Source organism: Lepidochelys kempii, chromosome 3 (assembly GCF_965140285.1).
Source record: "Lepidochelys kempii isolate rLepKem1 chromosome 3, rLepKem1.hap1, whole genome shotgun sequence".
Lineage (NCBI taxonomy): Eukaryota > Metazoa > Chordata > Testudines > Cheloniidae > Lepidochelys > Lepidochelys kempii.
The window spans coordinates 167,231,706-167,255,662 of NC_136382.1; the positions used below are offsets into that span (position 1 = coordinate 167,231,706).

At 39.4% G+C, this 23,957-nt stretch overlaps 1 protein-coding gene across 3 annotated transcripts in view; it reads right to left on the minus strand.

Moving 5' to 3' along the window:
- The window catches only part of RPS6KC1 (ribosomal protein S6 kinase C1), a 107,412-nt gene that overhangs the window by 58,860 nt on the left and 24,595 nt on the right, over positions 1–23,957 (minus strand). Inside the window, exons 4-7 of one of the 3 annotated variants that reach the window (XM_073338924.2) lie at positions 23,079–23,194; positions 20,596–20,689; positions 15,700–15,759; positions 14,500–14,868 (exon numbers count right to left, since the gene is read on the minus strand). In XM_073338924.2, the coding sequence (XP_073195025.1) occupies positions 14,500–14,868; positions 15,700–15,759; positions 20,596–20,689; positions 23,079–23,194 (639 nt within the window). Of the gene's footprint in view, positions 1–1,485; positions 1,598–14,499; positions 14,869–15,699; positions 15,760–20,595; positions 20,690–23,078; positions 23,195–23,957 lie in introns of those variants that run through there. The other 2 variants (XM_073338927.2, XM_073338925.2) reach the window with 2 other exon arrangements.

Below are 23,957 nucleotides of genomic sequence, written 5' to 3' on the forward strand. Positions count from 1 at the left end.
AATTATTTCCCCTACTGTTACTCACACCTTCTTGTCAACTGTTTGAAATGGGCCCCCCTGATTATCACTACAAAAGTTTTTTTTCCTCCTGCTGATAATAGCCCACCTTAATTGATTGGTCTCGTTACAGTTGGTATGGCAACACCCATTGTTTCATGTTCTCTGTGTATAAGTATATATCTTCCTCCTGTATTTTCCACTGCATGCATCCGATGAAGCCCACGAAACCTTATGCCCAAATAAATTTGTTAGTCTCTAAGGTGCCACAAGGACTCCTCGTTTTGTTTTTTGTTTTTTTTAAAAAGAGTTGCATTTCATCTGATCAGTATCAAAGCTCTCCCCACATCCCACCCCATTCACTGGGATGAAATCAGCCATGTCATTTTAAATGTTTACAAACTGTGCTGCAGAAGCAAGATATAAAAGTGTGGTAATGATGATGACAGAGACCTTTGAATAAAAACCCTTCGAGATTCCTCCTCTTTTTCGCTCTCTCTCTTTGCATTTGCTACAGAGCAGCTGTGCCTCACACAGATTCACATGAATGAAAATATTAAGGCGAGAAACCACTCACTTAGTTTATTTTCCATATGACTCTCCTGTAATTATTTTGTAAACTCTTCACACAACAATATATAAAAACATCTGCAAAAACAGGTAATTAATGTGTCAAGCCAAACTAATGCATTTTTATGGTGTCCATGCTTCGTCAACTGTAATTAGAACTCTTTTTAAGCAAATGATGATGTGTTTGTTGCAATGTGCAAGTGGTTATTTTAGATGCTCTGTTTACTGTTACCGCAAACAGAATATAAAAACTCTACAGCTACTTCGCTGCGCATAAGCCTCCATCTAAACAAGCAGAAGCAGTCTGCTCCCTCATTTCCCAACAGCTTTGTATATTCCCAAGTAATAAAATACATTTCTTAAAATCAAACTTGGTGTTAGATCAGCTGGCCAGGACACCTCTGACCCATTAGCGGTACTCTATAAATACAGGATAATAAGCCAGCAGCTAGCTATTTAGATTTTTAAGAATTATTTAACTCAGACACTCACAAAAAAAGAAATTCTCAACAATATTCAAATAATCTGGAGGGTCTGACATAGACAAAGAGCATAAATATTGGATACCATGCCCCTCCTTAGTCACCCTGTGGTCAACTGATGAAAAATGAGATATATAGGCGCAAAAAGCATTTTCACAGAATAATTACAAGAGGTAGCACATGGGATACTAGGAATATTATGAAGAATATCTGGGTTCTAACATGCAGTGAATATATCTTTCAATTGTCAATCTGCTGGATGTCGATGTGCTGGCTACTCAAACCCCAGCTGGTTACTTGTTTAGTCAGAAGATCCTCTTAGATATAAAAAGGAATTATGTTGAGGTGTTGGCAATGAGCTATTGAAAATGACTTTATAAAATAAACTTGTATTTAAAGTTTACAGATCAGAAAAGGCCTATAGGTAAACATGTACCTTGATCAAAAAGTCCTTTTGGTAACCTCAAAATGTGCTTCAAATACTTGCAAGAAGTGCCCTGCAACTTGCGTCATTAGACATTTGAGTGACATGCTGCATTTCCCCAAGGATACTGGACAGCATGGACTAAGATGGAAGATTCAGATTGCCCAGGTAGATAGGTAAGTAGCAGGTACTAACAGAAAGAGGAAGAAAAAAGAAATCACTGAAAAGGTCTGCAAGACGTTTAAAGTTAGATGTATACAGCATCATAGGGTCAACAAATGGCTTATCCCCCATATAGAGAGATGCAACCAACAAGCTTTGAAAAAGGCACAGTAATCAAAAGGAGGGTGCCAGCAAACAACAAGTATAACATAAGGTCAGAAATGCGCTCTCTCTCGCTCTCTCTTTCTCATTTCCTTCTCTCACCAACTGTCTAACAACCTCCAAGCCTCCACCTGTCTCATAAGTAATATATTATAAATCAGTTCTTTCTGACGCAAGCACATCATGCCTTCGTACATGCAGGAGTTTGGTTGTACCTTCATTTACCTCACAAGAAGAAAAACACCTTTAGGGCTTCTTCTCTGCTGTTCGGTATACTTAATGCTTTATATCTTCAAGGGACTGCAGACATGTTAACTATTGTAATTAATACAGCAGAGATTAAGTATTATTTTGATGTGAAAAAGAAAGGTTAAGCAACTTGCCTAAGGACACAGTAAATTAGCGGCAGACTCAGGATTAGAAATCAGAAGTTTCTAATTCCCGATCTTATACTTAGTCCAACAGACCCACACTGTTTCTCTCTTGGCAAGTGGGAAGACAAGGCCATCTCCTCTCCCTCCATTCCCCCCCCTCCTTTAAAAAAAAAAACAAAACATGCTAGACTAGAGTGCCATGTTTGGCTGCTAAAGAGCAAAAGGGAGAAAAAGTGAAAACTTGTTCTGAAGATTAAAATACAAGCTTCCAAATGAACATCCATTTCAAAACCTGCTCATCTCTCCCACTCAGATCCAGTATCATACTTAAAATACACTGGGAACTTTTAGATCTTGAAGTGCTTTACAAAGGTGGGTAAACCCCATTAGCCTCATTTAACAGATTGGAGTAATTCAGCTACACAGCTGTTCAGACACTTGCCCAAAATCACACAGCCAATCATTGGCAGACGCAGGATTAACACTCTGGTCTACCGACTGGCCCATGCTTCCATCAGAGATACGCCTGCCTACTTCTTGGCCACAATTACGGTCACCTTTGATTCCCATCCCTGGAAAAAAGGGCAGGTAGATTAAGGGTCACATCTTAAAAAAAACACGGCCCTTCATGAGAATCACTAAGTGCATCCAGGAATGGGGAAAAGAATCAGATTCAAAGAGAAGATACCAGCTAGGTGAGAAATTGCTGTTGCCTAATTATGCACCTGAATCTCCTGCACAGATGCAATGCCAATTGAAGGACACTAGAAATAGTATATTTCCTTATCACTTAAATAATATCACTTATCAAATAACTTTGATGCAACATATATGATGGAATATATCCAGTTATCCTGGATTTGGAAAACCTGTTGACTGGACAGAAGCACTACAAAAGCAGGAAAAATACATAATATACATCTTCAGAGACTCCAATAATTCCTCTAGCACAACCAAAATTGACATCAGGATATTTTTATGGTACAAACTAAGCAGGAAAAAACCTCAAAACACACACACACACGTCCCCTTTATACATCATAAAACACAAATCTGTTTGTTTTGTTTTTTTTTAAAAAAAACCTTTGCAGGTCACCATTAACTTTGTTTTTTTATACACGTTAACAGTGAAGAAACTTGCCATGGGCTCAGAAACTAGAACCCCTTGTTTCCAGTAATTCAAGAGATAATATCCATCCAGATATAGACTTGAGCCCCCCTGCACATTTTTTAAGAATGAAGACTGCGGTCTCTATTAATGTGACCACTGAACAAACCTACACTTTTCTCAACCAGTTGGTGAGCCAGGGGAGGCTACCCCACCTAAGTAGGTTTATATTATATATATATATATATATATATATATATATATATATATATATATATACACATAAATAAAATACTACATAAATCTTTATAGTTCAGACCAAACCTCCAGTTTAAAAATAAGTCAGTCAACGTTCCAGAATGAGCTTGGTCCATCTCTTGCAAGATGAGACAATCGCGTTGGAGCATCCCATTTCAGGAAGTGAGATTCGTGAGCTATTTATTCTTGTGAAGGAAAAACAGATGCACTCCAAATGGATCTGATTTACAATTAAAGATCAAACTAAACAATCACCTCTTCTACCAAGAATGTACAAGGAATGTTACGAAAAAAGAATAACCTTGCAAGCTCCTTGAGAGACGCTCCTATGTGCATCACTGAAACCAAACAGAACCACTTCTGTTCACCTCAGAGACCAGCACAGCCATCAAAGTTAGATTTTTACATTATTGCCAGGGCCCTAGCCTAGAGAAAAGAAGGGCCTGGTTTTTTTCCCCCAGAGTGATTCATGGCAATTGATTGAGTTTCAAGTTAGAACATTCCACTGCTGTAATTTTTAGAAGGCATACTTTGCAGGTACCACAAAAGACGTGGGAGAGTAATACACAGATGCCTCATACCACGCAGGAAAATCATTTGATTGCACTGAGCTTTTGGAAATAGTAGCCCAAGTGAGATTTGGAGGAGGGGAGACATTCCATGTCTCCACCTTCCAGTCTTCACAGTGCTGCCGGGGCCCAAGATTTATCAGATAAATATCAGATCACTTTCATTTTTGCTAGAAAATCATCTAATCAGATGATGTCCTCTCTCTCCCCTGTCCTCAACTATCTGCAGTAAACCTCAGCACACGACAAGGACATTTCCACAGAAGGAATAAGACCAACAAGCTACCATTATCTCTCTACTGATATGTTATTGCTTCTAGGTATCTCATACCCTTCTGTTTTCTCTCTCATGACTACTCAAATATTTTAGACCATATCAGGATTTAAGAACCAACCAGAAGAGGTTGGAAGTTTCTTCTCTTAAAGAATCATACCAGGAATTTGATGGAGGATCTGTCTATGCAATTCCTCCCAAACTCCAATTATTGGGCCATTGATTGAAACAGTAAAACTTTTTTCAGATGCTAAAAGCTTGAATAAGTCACTCATAATCACCCAATGTAACAGTTAAATACTCTTTGTTATATAAACAAGTTTCTCTATGTCCTTCACCGCCACCCCATATATATCCCCCAGCTTGATTATTGGATTTTTCAAAGAATGCCTCCGTTTTCCCACAGAGTAATAAAATGCAAGGGGGGAAGCCTTAAAAGACTTATCCTTCCCACAGTGAAAGGAGGTTTAGCAACACCTTCCTCATTAGTGGGTAACCCAGCTGTTATTTTTGCTTATCTGGTTTGAGGACCTCTATTTTTATTAGTGCAAACACTTCTTACCTCATACGAATGAGACTGCTATCTCCTTATTAACCAAACAAACTCGTGCACACCGTAAGTGAACATGCAATTTGTAAATCTTGACACTGTGGCCACTATTCTGTAGCCCTGAAATTTCAAGCACACTTCTGGGAAATTTGTTTCAGGAATGGGAGGAGGAGCTGAGTCACGAACAAGTCCCCCTGAACGCCACAGCAAGCTAGAATGCTTTTTAATTTGACTGCATAATTAGTTGCTGGACATGTTGGCAGCTGTCAAGGAGGCAGCTAGTAATTTCAGCACCTGGAAGCAGCTTGGGATGGAGGATGAGCACATACGCTAGCAGTTTGTTAATGATCAGCATTGAAACAGTTAATGTTGACATTTTGCCTTCTTCGGGTTTCAGAGTAACTAACTGATTGAGATAATAGTGCAGTTCACTTTTTTGAGTTATTTTTTCTCGCTATCTGCAGACTTCATCGGTTATCTACGCAACCGTGAAGAACAGCATATTTTTAAGTGAAGCCTTAAAGTCTGAAGCACAAATCTGTGGCATCAAGTGGACTCCCTGGAACACAGAACCCTCATAACTTTCCAGGACAAACATTTGGGTTCTTTTAAGGACTCTGAGTACACCACATTTAATGCATGTTTACCTAGGTATTTAGAACCCATATACCTTGAATGAAGGTACCAACTCCAACTCAGACAGTGAAACAAAATTTAACCCACCAATGGGTTATCACAAATCTGAACAGAGTATCTGGAAAAATATGTAGAAATAAGTGCAAAGGTTAAGGCTACCTAGGAAAGTGTTCTGCATATGGAGTGCTCAAGTGACTAACAGGCAGGTATCAGTTAAGAACCACAAATTTCACAGTACATACAAGACATAGCTTTTCAAAAGTTTTATTCATAGGAGTATCTCACTTCAGATAAAAATGTTTCTTGCATTCATAACTGTGTTAAACAGGACAGAAGCTGGTAATCTGTAGTATGTGTGTAAATGTCCAAAGAAACCTGTGATCTGGTCATGTGAGGCAAACCTAGCTAGCATCTGCATTCACACTGAGCTCTGGCTCTATTTCCCATTGAGCAGTTAACAACAAAAAATAATCAGTCAAACTACATGGATTCTACAATGGAAGAAACATCCCTGGATACTCTTCTGTTAAAAAAATAAAATCTGGAACCTACATCAGCACAAAAACAGAAGGAGAAGCAGCAGCCTCCTAGCACTGATAAGAAAACAAAATGGTGCCAGCAGCAGCATGTCCTCCAACACTAGCAACACAGAAACAGGAGACAGCTTTGGCAGCCAAAATAGTGGACGTAGTTACACAGAACCTTACCAGAGAAATGAAAAACGAAATGTTTCCAAGCCTCTCTTCAGTCTGTTCTCGGGGGGCGTTCTACTAAACAGAGAAATATGACTGAAAGTCAGTGAATGTGACACCAAACTTGTTACAGGTCAGAGGAAATCCAACAGGAGTTTGAAGACACACTCCTGACTCCAAGAAAGAAGCTACAACAGCCTGAAGAATGAGGAATTGTAGGAAGGGGGGGGGGGGGGGAGGAAGGAGAGAGATTCATATTACAGTACTCCCAGAAGGTAGTGAACTGCCTAATCCTACTTCTCTCTGTTTTCTTTTTATTTGAAGACTAGCTTCCCACTTACTTGAAGTTTCAACAAAAATTGCAAACCCAAAATTGAAAGAGTAGACCGTACACTCCTCCTAAAAGGCTACAACTCATGCTGGCCCAGCCCCACAGCTGTGAAGACAAGCTGTTTTAAGCCGCTATGGGGAAAGAAAAAAAAAAAGGAACTACTCCTCTACGCAATGGCATGAGCATGTTTCTTCCAAGATGTCTCTGTAGGATTTCACACTACGCAGACTTTAAGCCAGTAAGGAACATCATCAGGCAATATGGTTACAGATGCAGCCCCATCTATCCAGCTTCTTTAAAAATCTTCACCAGGAATGAACATAAAACCCTCACAAGAATCCTTAGATTCTGAGAACTGTTTACACCTTCAACACAGAGATAAGCTCTTCGCTATATTAAAATCAGGTATTCTAGTATTTGTATATTCTGCTGCTTACCAGAAAGTACTATAGGTGGGGATGGGCCTGGATAATTGAGACTAAAAATCACCAGATTTAAATCTGTATTTTGCATTGGTTTACATAAATTGAGGAGCAGGGATTAATTTTTTATGCAAAACTGTGTAGGAAGCCCACTTCAGTAGCTAGGAGGTGGAAATAAACTATTCAGTCGGTTGCTTTTAGGACACCAAAGTTTATACTTTTTATTAAAAAAAAAAAAAAATACATTGCTTGTTTCTGTATTCAACAAGGTCACGTAGCACCAGACCGGACCTCAAACCCATACCCAATTTTCCTTCACCAGTAAAGGCTTACCTCAAATGACACCACTCAATGAGGCATTAAACTCTACAGGCAAAACCTCCGGTTACTACACCTTAAGATACCAGACATACTAGACTAGATCTATTTCTTCTATCTATATTATATTCTGAAAGTTGTGTGGCATCCCTAACAGATCCAAGAATAATCTCCAATCATGCTGCCCTGTTCCTCTGAATAGATGATTTAAACCCTAATCTTCCCCCATCAAAAGCGGAGGTAACATTTTAAACTGGAAAGTTAGTTCGTTTCCAAAATGGCTAGAAATATCATCTAGAGGTCTAAAAATATTACGCACCTAAGGCAACCCTATTTCATTTTTTGTGGGAATGCCTCATTATATATAAATTTCTGGGTTGAAGTTCAAAATGACATTCAAATCGTATTTGTACCTTTCATTCCAGCTCTGTTTGTTGGATATCAGCAAAACTAATGTAAGTGGGTATACAACTGATATTATCAAAATTAGGGCTGTCGATTAATCGCCGTTAACTCATGCGATTAACTCAAAAAATTAATCATGATTAAAAAATGAATTGCGATTAATCGCAGTTTTAATTACACTGTTAAACAATAGAATACCAATTGAAATTCATTAAATATTTTGGATGTTTTTCTACATTTTCAAATGTATTGATTTCAATTACAATACAGAATACAAAAAGTGTAGTGTACAGTGCTCACTTTATATTACTTTTATTACAAATATTTGCACTGTAAAAATGATAAAAGAAATAGTATTTTTTAATTCACCTCATACAAGTACCATAGTGCAATCTCTTATTCGTGAAAGCGCAATTTACAAATGTAGATTTTTTTTTGTTACATAACTGCACTCAAAAACAAAACAATCTAAAACTTTAGAGCCTACAAGTCCACCCAGTCCTACTTCATGTTCAACCAATTGCTCAGACAAACAAGTTTGTTTACATTTACAGGAGATACTGCTGCCTGCTTCTTATTTACAATGTCACCTGAAAGCGAGAACAGACATTTCCATGGCACTTTTGTAGCCTGCATTGCAAGGTATTTATGTGCCAGATATGCTAAACATTCGTATGCCCCTTCATGCTTTGGCCACCATTCAAGAGGACATGCTTCTATGCTGATGGCACTTGTTAAAAAAATAATGTGTAAATTAAATTTGTGACTGAACTCCTTGTATGTCTCCTGCTCTGTGTTTTACCTGCATTCAGCCATATATTTCATGTTATAGCAGTCTCAGATGATGACTCAGCACATGTTGTTTGTTTTCAGAACATATTCACTGCAGACTTTACAAAACGCAAAGAAGGTTCCAATGTAAGATGTCTAAAAATACCTACAGCACTCAACCCAAGATTTAAGAATCTGAAGTGCCTTCCTAAATCTGAGAGGGATGAGGTGTGGAGCATGCTTTCAGAAGTCTTAAAAGAGCAGCACTCCGATGCAGAAAATATAGAACCCGAACCAACAAAAAAGAAAATCAACCTTCTGCTGTTGACATCTGACTCAGTTGGTCTGTACTGCTTTGGATCATTAGTGAGCAAAACTCATCATCAGCATGGAAACATGTCCTCTAGAATGGTGGTTGAAACATGAAGGGACATATGAATCTTTAGCACATGTGGCATGTAAATATCTCGCAACGCCGACTTCAACAGTACCATGCAAATGCCCATTCTCACTTTCAGGTGACATTGTAAACAAGAAGCGGGCAGCATTATCTTCTGCAAATGTAAACAAACTTGTTTCTCTGAGCAATTGGTTGAACAAGAAGTAGGACTGAGTGGACTTGTATGCTCTAAAGTTTTACATTGTTTTGTTTTTGAATGCAGTTATTTTTTGTACATAACTACATTTGTAAGTCCAGCTTTCATGATAAAGAGATTGCACTACAGTGAATTGAAAAATTAAGTGAATTGAAAAATACTATTTCTTTTATTTTTACAGTGCATTTATATTAAAATATACTGTAAAAAATAAACTGTACACTTTGTATTTAATTCTACACAAGAGCACTGTACACTGTGTATTCTGTGCTGTAACTGAAATCAGTATATTTGAAAATGTGAAAAACATCCAAAAATATTTATATAAATGGTATTCTATTATGATTTAACAGTCCAATTATTTTTTAATCGCTTGACAGCCCTAATCAAAATGTTTTCCCTGACACCAGAAGCTTATCCATAGTTTGTGGATAGCCAATGAAAACTAGTGTCCAAGACCTGGCAGATAGAACTAATTAATTATCTTAAGATCTATTTATGATCTACAAGGACACCACACAAATTGTATGCATCATGGTTTATTTAATCAGATGCTCAGCCTTGAAGACTACACTGTACAAATGCTCACTCCACACAACCAAGACTGTTCATCATTCAGATATATACACATGCAAGTGAAGAATGTACAGTCCCAAAGTGGAACAAGCATTCCAGATCTACCATAGATTAGGTATATAATCTTCCTCCAGATTTTCATGTATAACTTGGAGACCTGTAAAAAAGGGTTAGCTATTAGTCCTTACTTTTTCAACCTAATAGGACAGATTCTGTCACCCTTACTCATGTATCTGGTTCCCCTCTATCTCTGTATCTTTCTTGCCTCACCATCTTAGGCACTGTCGGCTTTTTTAGGTTAAAATAAGTAATCATGTTTAACTATCTGCTCCCCATACATCTCAACTTGTCGACGCCCAACTGGGGTATAATTTGGGATGGTCACACAATAAGGAAAGAACTGAAGAGATGGGATTAATTTCTCTAGTACAAATAGCATTTTCTGTTACCTCAGCCTCCCAGTTAGTTTCTTACTAATGTAAATTATGTCCAGCAAGAAGAATGAAGGGACACCAGCTTCGTAGTTAACTCTGGGACTAAAATGACCAAAGTCCTCAAAATGAGGGACAGCTGGGAAGCACAAGGCTTGCTGTTGCTGATTTTTTTTTTTTTTTGTTCATGTAATTCATCATCAACAGGCCTGAAGCAACACAGACTGTTCACCATGCTAACAAAATAAAGAAATAGCCATATCTGTCAGCCAAACTAGTTCTGAAGCCGCACCAGTGGGATTCCACTTCAGGAGAGGGGGAGAGGGATGCAAACAGCCATTGCTGCCCACTGTACGCCATGGAACCGTGCTGCAATAAGTACTCTATCCATTTCAGTCTGGAGGTGTACTTAGAGTACAAGAGATACTACTGCAGCCCATGGGCTCTGGTGCCATTTCGAGCCTGGGCACAGGTTATAGAATTTCATCTCTTTATGCACATGGGCTGTGCATGAACAAAATTTGGCCTAAGATGTTTATTGTATTGATGCCCAGAGCAAAAATAGTACAGCTAGTTCTCAGAATTTAACACTGTCATACAACCCCCTTTATTCCCTGAAAGGCACCCCGATCAGTTTTCTTGCCAGGACAGTAAACTGAACACTAAAGATTTCATGCTAAAATGTCACAGAAGAGTAACAGGGGAAGATACAAGTGTGTTGCTAACAATGCAGTTAACAGAACCCTGCTTTCCACTGTATACACAAAGGAAACTGAAAACCAAGTCAACATCCTTATCTCCTTGGCTTCAGCACATGCAGAATTTTTCACCTCTGGGATTAGTGCCATAAAGTCAAAGGGCTGAAGAGTCATCAGGTATGTCAGATTTTCCATTTACAGAGACTGCCTTTACGGAAGAGCAGACAAATTATAGCTATTTATCATCGGCTAAGGAATTGCAAGTCTGCAAGATTAAAGTAATTCATGTAATAACTTCAAGAATATTTACAGTTAGGAACATGGGCAATACCATTGGGACAGGTCAGAAGCACGAGTGAGTATACCTTATACCAAATCAATAGGAGCGCTTAACAACAGGATAAAAAGAAACTTAAATTCCAGGTCTGTGATGCCAAGTTACTAAACTACAATATGAAAAGCAGTCAGAGGGAACTTCCAAACAGAAGGGATTGACTGTTTGCTACATAGATTGCATTTTGTGATTCTGCTTTTTAAGCGTCAATTTCTATTTTCTTGGTGCCACCAAGTGGCAGCATTCTGAATTGTCACTTTATATGGAAAGGACACCTTCAATCTAATAGTGTCAAATCTGAGACGACAGGCCACACACATTATGTAGTGATGGCATGTGGGGAAAAAGGAAAAAAAAAAAAACCCACCCTAAGATCGGATAACTGTTTTGGCTGGCCTGGAAAGAGACACAAAATGAAGATATTCTGTAAGTAAACCACGAACTATTGACACCCAAGACATTTACAAAGGATTTTAACATGCATATCACTAATACATGCATGTTTTTGACCACGTGAGATATATGTTGGAAAAGATAATAAGCATGTTTTATGAGTCAGAGTTAAGATTATTATTGCAATGTAGAGTGAATATTCACTTGTCAATATTAACAGTAACAGCATATTTTAAATGAAGATATACTGACATAAGTATCTCCAGGGCTAGTTAAGAATATGATGAATTCAAACCCTTCAGAGAGATTAGAGAGTTACAGCACAGTCGTTTAATCTGTGGGTTGGGGGCCACCTGTGTCCCTCAAAGGAGACTGTAATAAGAAAATATGTATTTTATTAGGAATGGAAAAGATGTTCTCTGAACCACACCCTGGAATTTTGAAACTGAAATATTTGAATTAGCTGTGTCACTGTGGCAAAGAGGCTGGGGACTTCTCTGCCAGGCTGTGAGAGCCCCAGAAAGAACTGGATACAAGTTCAGCTGGCTCTACCTGAGCCTAGGGGGAGTGTCTAGCAAAGGATGACTTCTCTCTTTCATCCCACCCTCACAGAGGAGATGACAAGCTCAGAACCAGCAACCAGTTACAGCTCCCAGGTTCTCTGCCCCAGCCTAGTTTAGAGCAATTTAGGGGCTGCTCTAACCTGAATTAGCTGGCTATGGTCTCCAAGGAATTACATACCAGCTGGAGATGGACAGAATGATACACACTCCAATCACTTTCCGTCCCTGATCCCCAATCCCTGGCACAGAGAGCCTGTCATATAGGAAAAGTAAAGTGTAGGTAACAGCTATGCTAATTCTGCACCCACACAGAAATCCCCCATGTTGGGGGGGTATCCCCAGCATGGAGTTGCAGCTGGTTACTACTCCCTTTGTGCTGCCCAAGTGGTAGAAAGGAAGCAAAAAAAGGGCAGAAAATCTGCCGAAAACCATTAGGATGATAAGAATGACCATACTGAGTCAGACCAATGGTCATCTAGTCCAACGGCCTGACTTCCAACAGTGTTTAGTGCCCAGTGCTTTAGAGGGAATGAACAGAATAATGGAATTACCAGGTGATCCATCCCCCCCATCATCCAGCCCCAGTTTCTAGCAATCAGAGCTTTAGTGACACCTGAAGCATGGAGTTGCATCCCTGACCATTCTCGCTAATAGCCATTGATGAACCTATCGTCGATGAACTTACCTAATTCTTTTTGAATCTTGTTATTCTGAAAATCCTGGATATCAATGGATTAGAGAATAAGATTGGGAATTAGGACTGTTGCTAGGTAGCTGTACAAAGAGATAGGAAATATGAGAGAGAGTAGGAGAAAGCAAGAAATCTCAAGTTCTTAGAGAATACTCTAGCGATTGCAGCAAACTAAGAATTTAAAGGTAGATTTGTCAGAAAGGCCTTTTTATGCTGAAGCTGCAAATGCCTGTTTGAAAGGCCCTTGCATTGTGGTTAAAAAGCAGAAGTGGTTATGACAAAATGGAATGTCCTTCAGAAAAGCAATAGTGAAAGGCACATCATCCTAAACGAAAGTGTATTAATAAAGAATGAACAGCAGGGTTGCTACCAACAGATGGATTCCCAACACATTCAACATCCGGAATGAAAAGCATGTTGATAATATGGATAAGTAGGGATAAGATGCCATTGAAAAGCTATGACGTGCCGTCATCCTAATGACATGACTCCCAGAGAGAAGGAAAGAGGTAGATTTATAAACAGTGAGTTGGCTCATCTCTAGCAGAGGATAAGCACATACTCTTGTCCATCACCTACATTTTCCATCACCTACAATACTATTCCTATTATTTTCTTGCGGCCAGTGTAAAAAGCAGCACATTATGCAACATCCATTCACAGAACCATATAGGGGCCCCTCCAGAGGATCGATGCTGTGTGTCCTTATGAAATACAATAAAAATCTGAAAGCCAGTCTGTCTGGAACTACTGGAGTTAATTTCTGAATCCACCCAGTCGATCTGTGGTTAGGGCTCTGCACTGTCAAATGAGACCTGGACCTGGATTCCAATCTTCTGTTCTCAGCAGGTTAGCGTGGGATGGGAGTACTGCACAGGCTCTGAATTCACTCCTGTACAAAGTCACATGCAACTGCTCTGCTACAATTCCTACAGCCAGACCAGAAGTTAATACTAATATATTTTAATTTTCATTGGCTTGAAAGGCTGCTGTAATTTGGGGCTTTTGGGGATCAGAGATGGAAGAGAGAAAACCCTTCCTTGAGTGGCAAGCAGGATGCTCTGTTGTTTAACTTCAGCATTTCCAAACTGACATTTTACAGGGATGAGGTCATGTGTGAATACAATTCTGTTCTCCTCTAGCAATGAAAATAGCTCTATAATAAAGAATTTGGAAAACCATTTATATGTATATGCGTCTTTCAGCTAGAGAAGGCAAAAGGGTCTAGTGGACTAGGAAGAAGGCTAGGAGGCAGAAACACTTCTGCTCCCTGATGTGTTTGGAAAGTTAACCTGAGTCTGTTTCCCCATGTGTCAAAAGGGGATAATTAACCCTCAATTAACCATGTAAGTTAAGTTATGTTACAACAGTTCTGCAAATTCTGAGTATTATAGATAATCATTCCCAATGGTACATAAAGAATAATTCATGTGTAATAAAAGGAATATTTACAGGAGTATACTAGACAGAGAAGACAAACTGCAACTCAGCATTTAGATTGTGGTTGTGCTTCAGGTTTGAAAAGAGAACAGGTATTTGACACTCAGCATTACTGTTCGAAAACAGTCTCAGATAAGAAAACACATTTCAGTTCTCAGCTACACATATCATTTGCCATTTAACAGAACCTCTTTAGCACTTACTAAATTGTTGTTATTAATAGAAGACTAACATATCAAAGAAGTCATCCAATGCAGTGGGAAGATCCATACCTTGAACACCTTCCAGGAGCAGATCGACCCCTCTCCGATAAAAGCTAAAGGCAGCTTCATAATCTTCTTCTTCCTCCTTCTTCAAGGCCAGCTTTATCAGCTCCCCCGCTTTCTCCAAGTAATCATGTTTGCCAAGTTTGTGTCTTAAGCTCCCAGTAAACAGACTACGGCTCTCGCTCTCCCTCTCGCCTTCAGGTTTGCTCCACTCACAATCATAAGCAACAGCACCTTGTCCTAAGGATTCTGAAGCAAGGCTGAGACCAAAAGCTCTACTGGGAGAATTTTGGTTGGATGCCATTCCATCATCTAATTCAGCAAGAGAGTCTACATCGACTGTCAAAGAGATGAGGTCACTATCACTGGAGAAACCTGGAAGTATGATCACAAGAGTATACAAAGAAATGAAAGCAGCTAGTATTAGTATTTCTACAAATACTCTGAGAAAATTTCTTTCTTGTTACCCACCATGTATACTCAAGTTAAGCCTCCATAACTTTTGTAGCATCTCTGGTGTAGGTCAGAAGGACTACTGATGATCTGATTTCCTCCTCTACCATAAGTGCCCTTTGGAATTCTCTATCACAAGACTTGCCATTCCTCTTCCATTTTGAATTTCAAACCTACAGACTCTTTACCTCACCTGTTTTTTTGATATATATCATCACAAGACTTCAAGGGTAGAACTAGCGTTATATACCAGCACTCTCTTGGGACCTCAAGATTTTTGAGTTCCTGTGGAAGAAGCCCAATTTTCCCCAAGTTGGCAAAAGGCTTCCAAAAGCAACTCTCAGCCCAAATTCCTCACTATAACAATGAGAATGCAAGGAGAATAAGCAACTAGCAGCCAATCTATACCTGCAGAGCCCACTCTCATTTGGGCTCCTGGAAATTACACAGCTAACCCTACTTGCGTGGAATATGCTACAAAATGAATTCAGGCTGCAACTGTTTACTGTTTAAAAAAAAAAAACACTTCACTTGTTGCTTTAAGTTAGTAAGACTAAGTGGCCCAAGTTGTTAAATTACCAATTAGATATTTGTGACCCATTGGTTTCAAATCAATTTTAATATATAGGTTATCATTTTTCTCTCTGTATATATTATCATGTATAAAAGGCACCAAGTTTCAACTCGAAAAATATTCTTTTTGGTATTTGACTATATGGCAGATATATAAACAAAGCTATTTCTAGATCTCACCTCCACATTCTGATTGGCTGGTAAGCATCACATCATCGAGTCCACTTAAATCCTTTTGAACTAAAAAGGACAGAGGGGAAAGGCATTAGATATATTTTTACATCACAGAATATAAATTAATTTAATATCAAGCAAAGGGAAGAAGAGACTTATTGATGCAGTCTTGTGGCAGATAGAGAAGTGTATCCGAAGCAACTGCACTCAAACCTGCTTTCAGATGTATTCATTTTGGATTGCCAAAACAGCGACATCATCGTAACTATGATTTTAATTCTTTCAATTCCTTGAGGCCTTAAAGGTTTAAAAAGATTAAACAGCAAAGGTGCCTATTTAGGGGAACTACATGAAGCCACAGTACTGCATTAGTGTATCCAAATTCAACTGTGATGATGGCATTTAATCCCAATATAGACTATTCTGCTCCTCCACAATTTTTATGGAAATTTAAGATTTGAGGGACTTGCAAACATGCATACGCTTTAAGACGACGCACAAGCTTTCAATTTGGAAAACAATATTCCAGAATAACATCCTGCACCAGATGTCTGGAATAAGCCATGAACTTGACACTGCCAGCTGGACCGCAAATGGGAGTTTGTTTTATCATCTTGCCACACATACCCATTGAAGCAATAAATGAATGGGCAAAAGAAAATTCTGAGATAAACCCTGAAGTCTGCTGTCTTGTGCATTATCATTGCAGGCAAGAGATTCTCCACACCACCAGGTAATGTTTCATGACTCAGGTGGTTCTCATAAACAAAAACAAACTCCTTTAGACTTTCTCCAAAGCTCTAGAGACAGAGTTTGGGGGGAAAACCCCACTCACCTTCTCATGAAGGATGAGCAGAATTTTTGCCTAGAAAAGTGGTCTTTGGAGACACTAGTTCCTTTAAGGGGAGTGAGGGGGAAGAGGAGGCAGGAAGTAGAGCCACTCCCATTTGCTCTTTCAGGAAAAAGCCTGGGGGAAGGCAGAGAGAGTGCAGGGCACCATTGTTCTTTTGCAGAAAACAAGGAGCGTGGTACAGACACCACTTCCATTCTAATGGCATGTCTTCACTAGCAACATTAAAGCACTGCCAAGGCAGCACTTTAACATGGCTGTGCAGTTGTGGCACCAGCGCTGGGAGAGAGCTCTCCCAGCCCTGTAAACAGGACCACCCCCACGAGAGGAGTACCTACCAGCACTGGGCGCCTACACTGCCACTGTACAGCGCTGAAACTTGCAGCGCTCAGGGGTGTATTTATTCACACCCCTGAGCGACAAAGTTGCAGCGCTGTAAAGAGGAAGTGCAGACAAGGCATAAGAGAAGCAGGAGGAGGAACAGAGATTGCTGGGAAGCAGAGAGTCTCCTGCGGGTCCTAGAGCTCTGCAAAAGGGAGAGGGCCTGAACTCCTTACCAGGTGGGCAACGGGAGAGCAGACAATTCATTAATAAAGGAGAGTGCACATGGAGAATCTATCATTTGTGCATTTATAGGTGAACCCATAATTTAGGTGCTGAGAGCCCAGAATTTATTAACTGGGGTGGTCAGTTGATTTTGTTTATGGGAAACAGCGATTAGCTAGGAGTGTGGGTTGAAGAAGCATTGATTTATGGGTGAAGTTATGTAGATATGGCAATATATGTTAAATAGGGGTGGTTTTAGATGAGGGGTATACAGGCCCTCCAGACTAGCAGACTTAGTTTTTCCCCCCATTGTAAATAAAGGGTATGTCAACACTGCAAAAACAGACCTGGAGCAACAAATCTTAAAGCCCAGGTCAACTGACTTGGGCTCACTCATACTGCGGGGCTAAAACTAGCAGTGTAGACGTTCCCTCTTGTGCTGAGTCCAGGCTCTATAACCTGGTGAGGGGGTGGATTTCGGATCCTGTGCTCCAGCCAGAACCAGAACATCTACACTACTATTTTTAGTCCCATGCCGCAAACTCTGCGAGCCCAAGTCAGTTGGCCCAGGCTCTGAGACTTGCTGCCACGCGTCTTTTTTTTGGCAGCGTAGACCTACCCATCATCACATCTTTTCCTATTAGTGTCCTGAGAAGTGGATGGCTTAGCTATACTTGCCTGTTTAAAAATAAACAAGAATTTCACAAGAGAGGAAATAATGGTTAAGATGTTAAGAAAGTTCACAAAAATAAGTGACAAGGTCACTTCTGAACTAGTCCTTAGAATATTTCCCAATTTCCAGCTGGATGATACATTGAAACTGTTCTGTGGGTGGGGCAAGGCCATGAATGGATTCATTTTTGGGGAAGAGAAGGTGGCCATGATAATGCATATAGAAAGAAAGACTCCCTAAGTCACTTGTCTAGAGGATTTGGCAATTGGTGTAGGGGGAGAGGTTGGTACGATGTGTATATGTACATGCTTGCAGGGTAGAAGAGGGGCCACTGCTTGTTTGGAGATAAAGGAACATTACACATTTGTACTGTGACGCAGCTAACAGGGGATGAGTACTCAGGGTTAAAAAAAATTAACAGGCCAAATTACCGTACTTGTGTACACCCCATGCAATCCCACTGGGTTCAGTGGGATTGCACATTGCTTATAATGCTGTATTTGGTCCAGTCTAATATTTTCTATGGAGTGAGGTTTCAGAATTAATATGGCATACTATCTGAGCATACTGTTAACATCTACCACCATACAAGTATGAATAATTATTATGAAGGCCATTAACCCTCATCCTTCAAGCATCAGCTACTATGAAGTGATAAATAAAGTTGCAAACAATTGTCCAGGTCTAGCTGAGGAAATTTGCACTCCTCATAAGATTACGGACCACTGCCAGATGCACTGGCTTGTTCTGGTGTAGGCACTCCTCTATTCACATGTAGTTTTCTGCTTGGAATGGAGTTTCAGATGCTGACTCAACCATATTGAAAGATTTCTTCATTTTTATACACAGAACTCCAACAAATGAAATCTTTATACATAAACCATATTGAAAGAAAAAAATCTCTCTCTCCAAGGTACTCTGTTTCAGAAAAAAACTGTACAAAATAGATGTTGATTTTCCTACTCTCTGAACTTTAGAAATGCTTTTTGTTAGGTTGTTCACTCTCTCTCTCTTTGTTGTTAAAATACTTTTTACCTCTGGAAATGAAGCCTCCATCTTTACACCCAGGTTTTGAAACACTGAAGTTAACAGAAGCCAAAATAATGAAATGAATTTAAGTACTAGTCCCCTTCACTGTAGTGTCTAAGTGTCTAAAGAATCATAACCAAGATTTTAAATGGAGGGTGCTTAAAATTAGGCTGTTGAAATCAGCGACCTGACTTTTCAGAAGGGCTGAACATCCAAAGCAGTGTATTTAACATCACTGGGAGCTGTGGCTACTCCGCCCTCCTGAAAACTAAGGCCTCTGATTTCAGGAGCCTAACGTTAGGCACTCTCCACACACACTTTTTTTTTTTTTTAAATAAGATTTGGCCCTTAACTAGTGCACCACGCAGTTTAAAAAGGCAACTGAGAGCCTGCTCATTGATCTAGCAGGGGTCATTGACAATGCCATGCAGGAAACCCAAATTCATCTTCCGAAGCCGGGTTTGCAGGACTGCTACAGAGTCCGCATTTATAGCCCCTGGGAACTAAAGAGTCAAGAGTGAGAGAATGCTACAGATCCTTCATAAGTAAATCCCTTCATCAGTTCCCTTTCAAAAAAGGGAGTCCTAAAATGATTTAAAGGACCCGCAGTCATCCCAAGGCTCCAGAGTGTGTGTGTGGGCGGGAGGTGGCAGAATAGGACTTGGAAGCACTTGCATTTAACAACGTTAAACATGCCTGGAACAGGAATACAAGTCTAGAAGTTTGCATAAATCAGGAGGGGGGGAAAAAGTCACAGTTGAGTACTAGTACTGCCATCTAGAGGATTTGAATATAATTATTTCTCGTTTTCAGTGTTGGTTTTGAATTAATTGTTCTATCCCAGTAATCTGGTTAGATTATAGGCTTTAAGAAAGGACAGCAACCTGGAAACTACATTTATGCCTGACAATGTATATCCTGTAGTTGCAAACACTATTGAAAAATACTATATCGGAATAAGAAAATATACTTCTGTATTTTTTCAAGTTTGTTCATTTTCTGCATTCTACAGAACATAGTGTCTAATCAGTTTCAGTTTTTCCTTAATAATCAATGTGTTTCTCCCTTCCTAAAAAGGGCCCTTGTAAATTTCACATGGAGAAGGAGAATGGTCCAGGAGTCAGGGCACTAGCCTAGCACTTGGGAAACATGGGCTCTATTTCTTACTCTGCCACAGACTTCCTATGTGACCTTAGGCAAGTCAGTCACTTAGCCTTTTCTCTGTCTCAGTTCCTTATCTGTAACATGAGGATCGTACCAGCACTTCCCTACCTCACAGGGGTGTTGTGAAGATAGCTAGACTAAAGGTTGTGAGTCACTCAGCTACTATGATAGAGGCCACATAAATACCTAAAATATAATCAAGTAGCAGAGAGATCCTTGTAAACATTTTACAAAGGAATTTTTAAAAAGGACACACGGTGTGAAGGTTGAACATTGGAATCTGGGGTTTAGAAAAAATAATCAAACAGTGCCCTTTTAAAAGTCATTACCTTTAGATATGATAGCTACCTTCAGGGGCTAAACAGCTCAAGAGTTTGTTCCCTTGTTTGGACAAGCAAAATAGTCAGTCATTATTATATTAGCTTCTGTAAGTTTTAAGAAACTTAAATCAACACATACATAGAATATACTATACAAGTAATTGTGAGACTTAAACATCAAGAGATTCTAAGAAAGGCCACATAACCTGTAGCCTTCTAGCACTGAAAGCTTTTGGAGGGTGTTTTATTTGTTTTTGTTTTTTTTAAATAGCTTATAAAAAAACCAAAGAGGTCAGATTATATCACAGAAGAAAACCAACCCTCAGAACTGCAGTCAGATAAGCTGTCAATCAGGGAATCAGATAAAGGCTCAACAGGACCAATCAATTCAGATCCATCATGCACCTCACCACCCTGAAAAAAGGAAGAAAAATATGCATTTAACTGTTATGTACCAGGTACAGTCTCATTATCGTACAACAGTAAAGGAGGAGGACGTGGTCAATTGGGTTTAAGAGATCTATTCAGCTTCCAATTTGTTTAACTTTAAATCAACTAGTCATTGAACTCAACTAATTGAATAAGCTGAAATGAAGAAAATATTCTCCCTGTATTTGCTGTAGAGGTTACTATTGTCAAAAGCTGGTTCTGCACTGCAACAAACTCTGGTTCCAGATGCTTAGCCAGTGAATTCCACCAGTTCAGAGGTCTGACTTCTTAAAAACGTGGCAGCAAACATGTATAGTAGAACCTCAACGTTACGAACATCTTGGGAATGAAGGTTGTAACTGTGAACAAGATGTTATGGTTGTTCTTTAAATAGTTCACAACTGAACCTTGACTCAATACAGCTTTGAAACTTTCCCTTAATTTTTTAGTAGTTTATGTTTTACACAGAACTGTATTTGCTTGGGGTGGGGGGGTGTTGTCTTTGCTGCTGCCTGATTACATACTTCTGGTTCAAAATAAGATGTGTGGTTAACTGGTCAGTTCGTAACTTTGGTGTTCGTAACTCTGAGGTTCTACTGTACTGTTTAATATTATTTTTGTATTTAATTTAAATTCTTTTAATATATTATAGTAAGTTTATGCCTTAGCATAGGTTTATTTTAAAAAAAACTACTGTATATAATTTTTTTAAAATCCAACTTAAAATAAAAAGAAAAGTCTACTGATCAGACACCGGAAGTCTGGTCACTACAGGTGTGGGAGGAACTGACTCATCACCCAAGCCAGCCTCTACTCAAGTGGCCCTAGCTCCCAGCCCCGGCTTTGCAGGCGAGTCCCTCCTAACCCACGCAGGGAAGGGGGGAGAGGGGAAAAGCAGCAAGTGATGGAGGGAGACGGAAAGAGGAGCAAATGGGCACAGGGCCTCAGGGGGAAGGAGCAGAGGAGGTTCCGGCATTCCTGCTGTAGTGTCCGGTTTTTAAATGTTACAAAGCTGGCAACCGTAAGTACAGATGCTTTTTCTAATTTAAGATGGACACTCAAGTACTTTAGGTCATAAATTTATTTTTCTTAAGCAAGAAAGGGGTTTTTATTGTGTGTTTTTAAACCACACAAAACCTAATCAAAATAGAAATATTTTCAAAAAATAACCCAAGGACAAAATGCAGTTGTTGCAGTACAAGACAACAAAGTGGAACAGTCCAGCCTATTAGCAGTGTCAATACCAAAGCTGGATGTGAATTAAAATAAGCATTTTAAAATTCATTTTTTCATAACGTGTTAAAGGTAAAAATACTCACCTATATGAAGTGTGATTTTTATCTTTATATCACTATAAACACATAGGCTCTGAACTTCAGACATCTATGCAATCTCATTGATTTCAATTGGACTATTTATGTATGTAAAAGCGGCAAAGAGTCCTGTGGCACCTTATAGACTAACAGACATATAGGAGCATAAGCTTTCATGGGTGAATACCTACTTCGTCAGAGGCATGTAGTGGAAATTTCCAGAGGCAGGTATATATATTTATATTTATTTATAGAGGACTCTTTGCTGCTTTTACAGATCCAGACTAACACAGCTACCCCCTGATATGTATGTAAAGTTAATCATGTATATATGTGTTTACAGGATTGGGGACTAATAATAAAACATACATTGTAAGAAGCTTTTAGATTTATCTTCTGTAAATCAAAACATTTTAAAATGTTACTCTGCATATGGTGCTTTCAATATGGAAAGAACTATATGCTGGGATTTTTATATTAAAATCCCAAACAAGTTAATTACTGTCCTAAACCACATCCTGAAGTTTGGTTACCATAAACAGTTATGCGCTGCAAAAGCTGTAGTGGTTTGCACATGGCTTCCTACATACAATATTTGTTTTGTTACAGAACTGTTACAATCCCCAATGACAGTCAATACTGAAAAGTTTAACTAGTTTTCCCTTGGTTCAAAGTATATTAATAGCAGCATAAAAATACAGAAATAGTTATACTTTATTATTTCCCTCCAGAGCATCTTGGATCAAATAGCATTGGTATTGCTTTCCAGACCTCCAGTATGTTTAATAAGTCAATGAAAAAAAATTAAAGCCCTTTCCCTGAGCACCCTACAGAATACTGGCAACTTAACGAGTAAGGACACTGTACTTACCCTCTAAGGGCACCACTTCCAGCTCCCAGCCAAGTCAATGGAAAGACTCCCATTTACCTTGAAGAGGGCATCTGATCAGGCCTAAAGTCACTTCACAATTTACGGAGTAAAGGAGCAGCAGCATTAAAACTTTATTTGTATCGCTATTTAGACAAAGCACATCTGAATTATCACAGAAGTATTAACAAACCTTAAAAAAGTCTTCAAACTGTTTGCTCTTATATAGAGCAGGGATGTTGGCAGAAAACTGCAGCAGATCTTCAGCACATTGTCTTCTTTCTTTAATCACAGATTCATCAAACCGCCCTAGAACAGAAATATGAATTGACATTTTTTTAGAAATAACTAAAGCGAACATTTACTTTACAAGAAACCCTCAGAAGAGAATGCCCTGCATCTATGAGAGTCACTCAAATGCTTCAGGAGAGACTGTGCAATCTTCACACTTCGGAGTCTCAATTGTCCCTAGAGTCTTGTCTTCTGCAATCCACTTAAGTGATGAAAGCTGGCAGCCATGACAGGAATCCTTGGCTCTTCGTTCTAAGAATATGTGAGGCAACACTCTTGATTAGCCAAAAGACACTAACATATGTCCACTGAGATCTAAAAGTAACTGATACACGCTCTATTTGACAATACACTCGTCAATGTCAGTCTTAATTATGGCCCCAATCCTGGAAGGAGCTGAGCACTCGCCACTCACTCTCCAAAAAGCATGCAGGGAAAGAGTAGAGGGAGTGCTACTAAAATCCAGATGATAGATCTCCATAATATTCTCTCTCTATTGCCTCGGAAGTCCTTTACGGAGACGATAAGCAGTGTCAGGGACACCCAGCCATGTTGGAGCCACGCTGCCAGTCACCAAGGATGGTAACAAAGAACTAGCCTTCCCTCCAGGATAGCTCCTGGCTCCACGCAGGAGGGTGTTCCTTTCCTCATGGATACAAAAGGATTGCAGAGCTGCGAGGCAGCACAGCCTTCAAAATTCACACTGCTTCCCCATGCCATGCCCCAAGTCCCTCCCACCGAAGGAGAGATTATTAAGGCTCACCTTAGAGTCCCCTCCTTC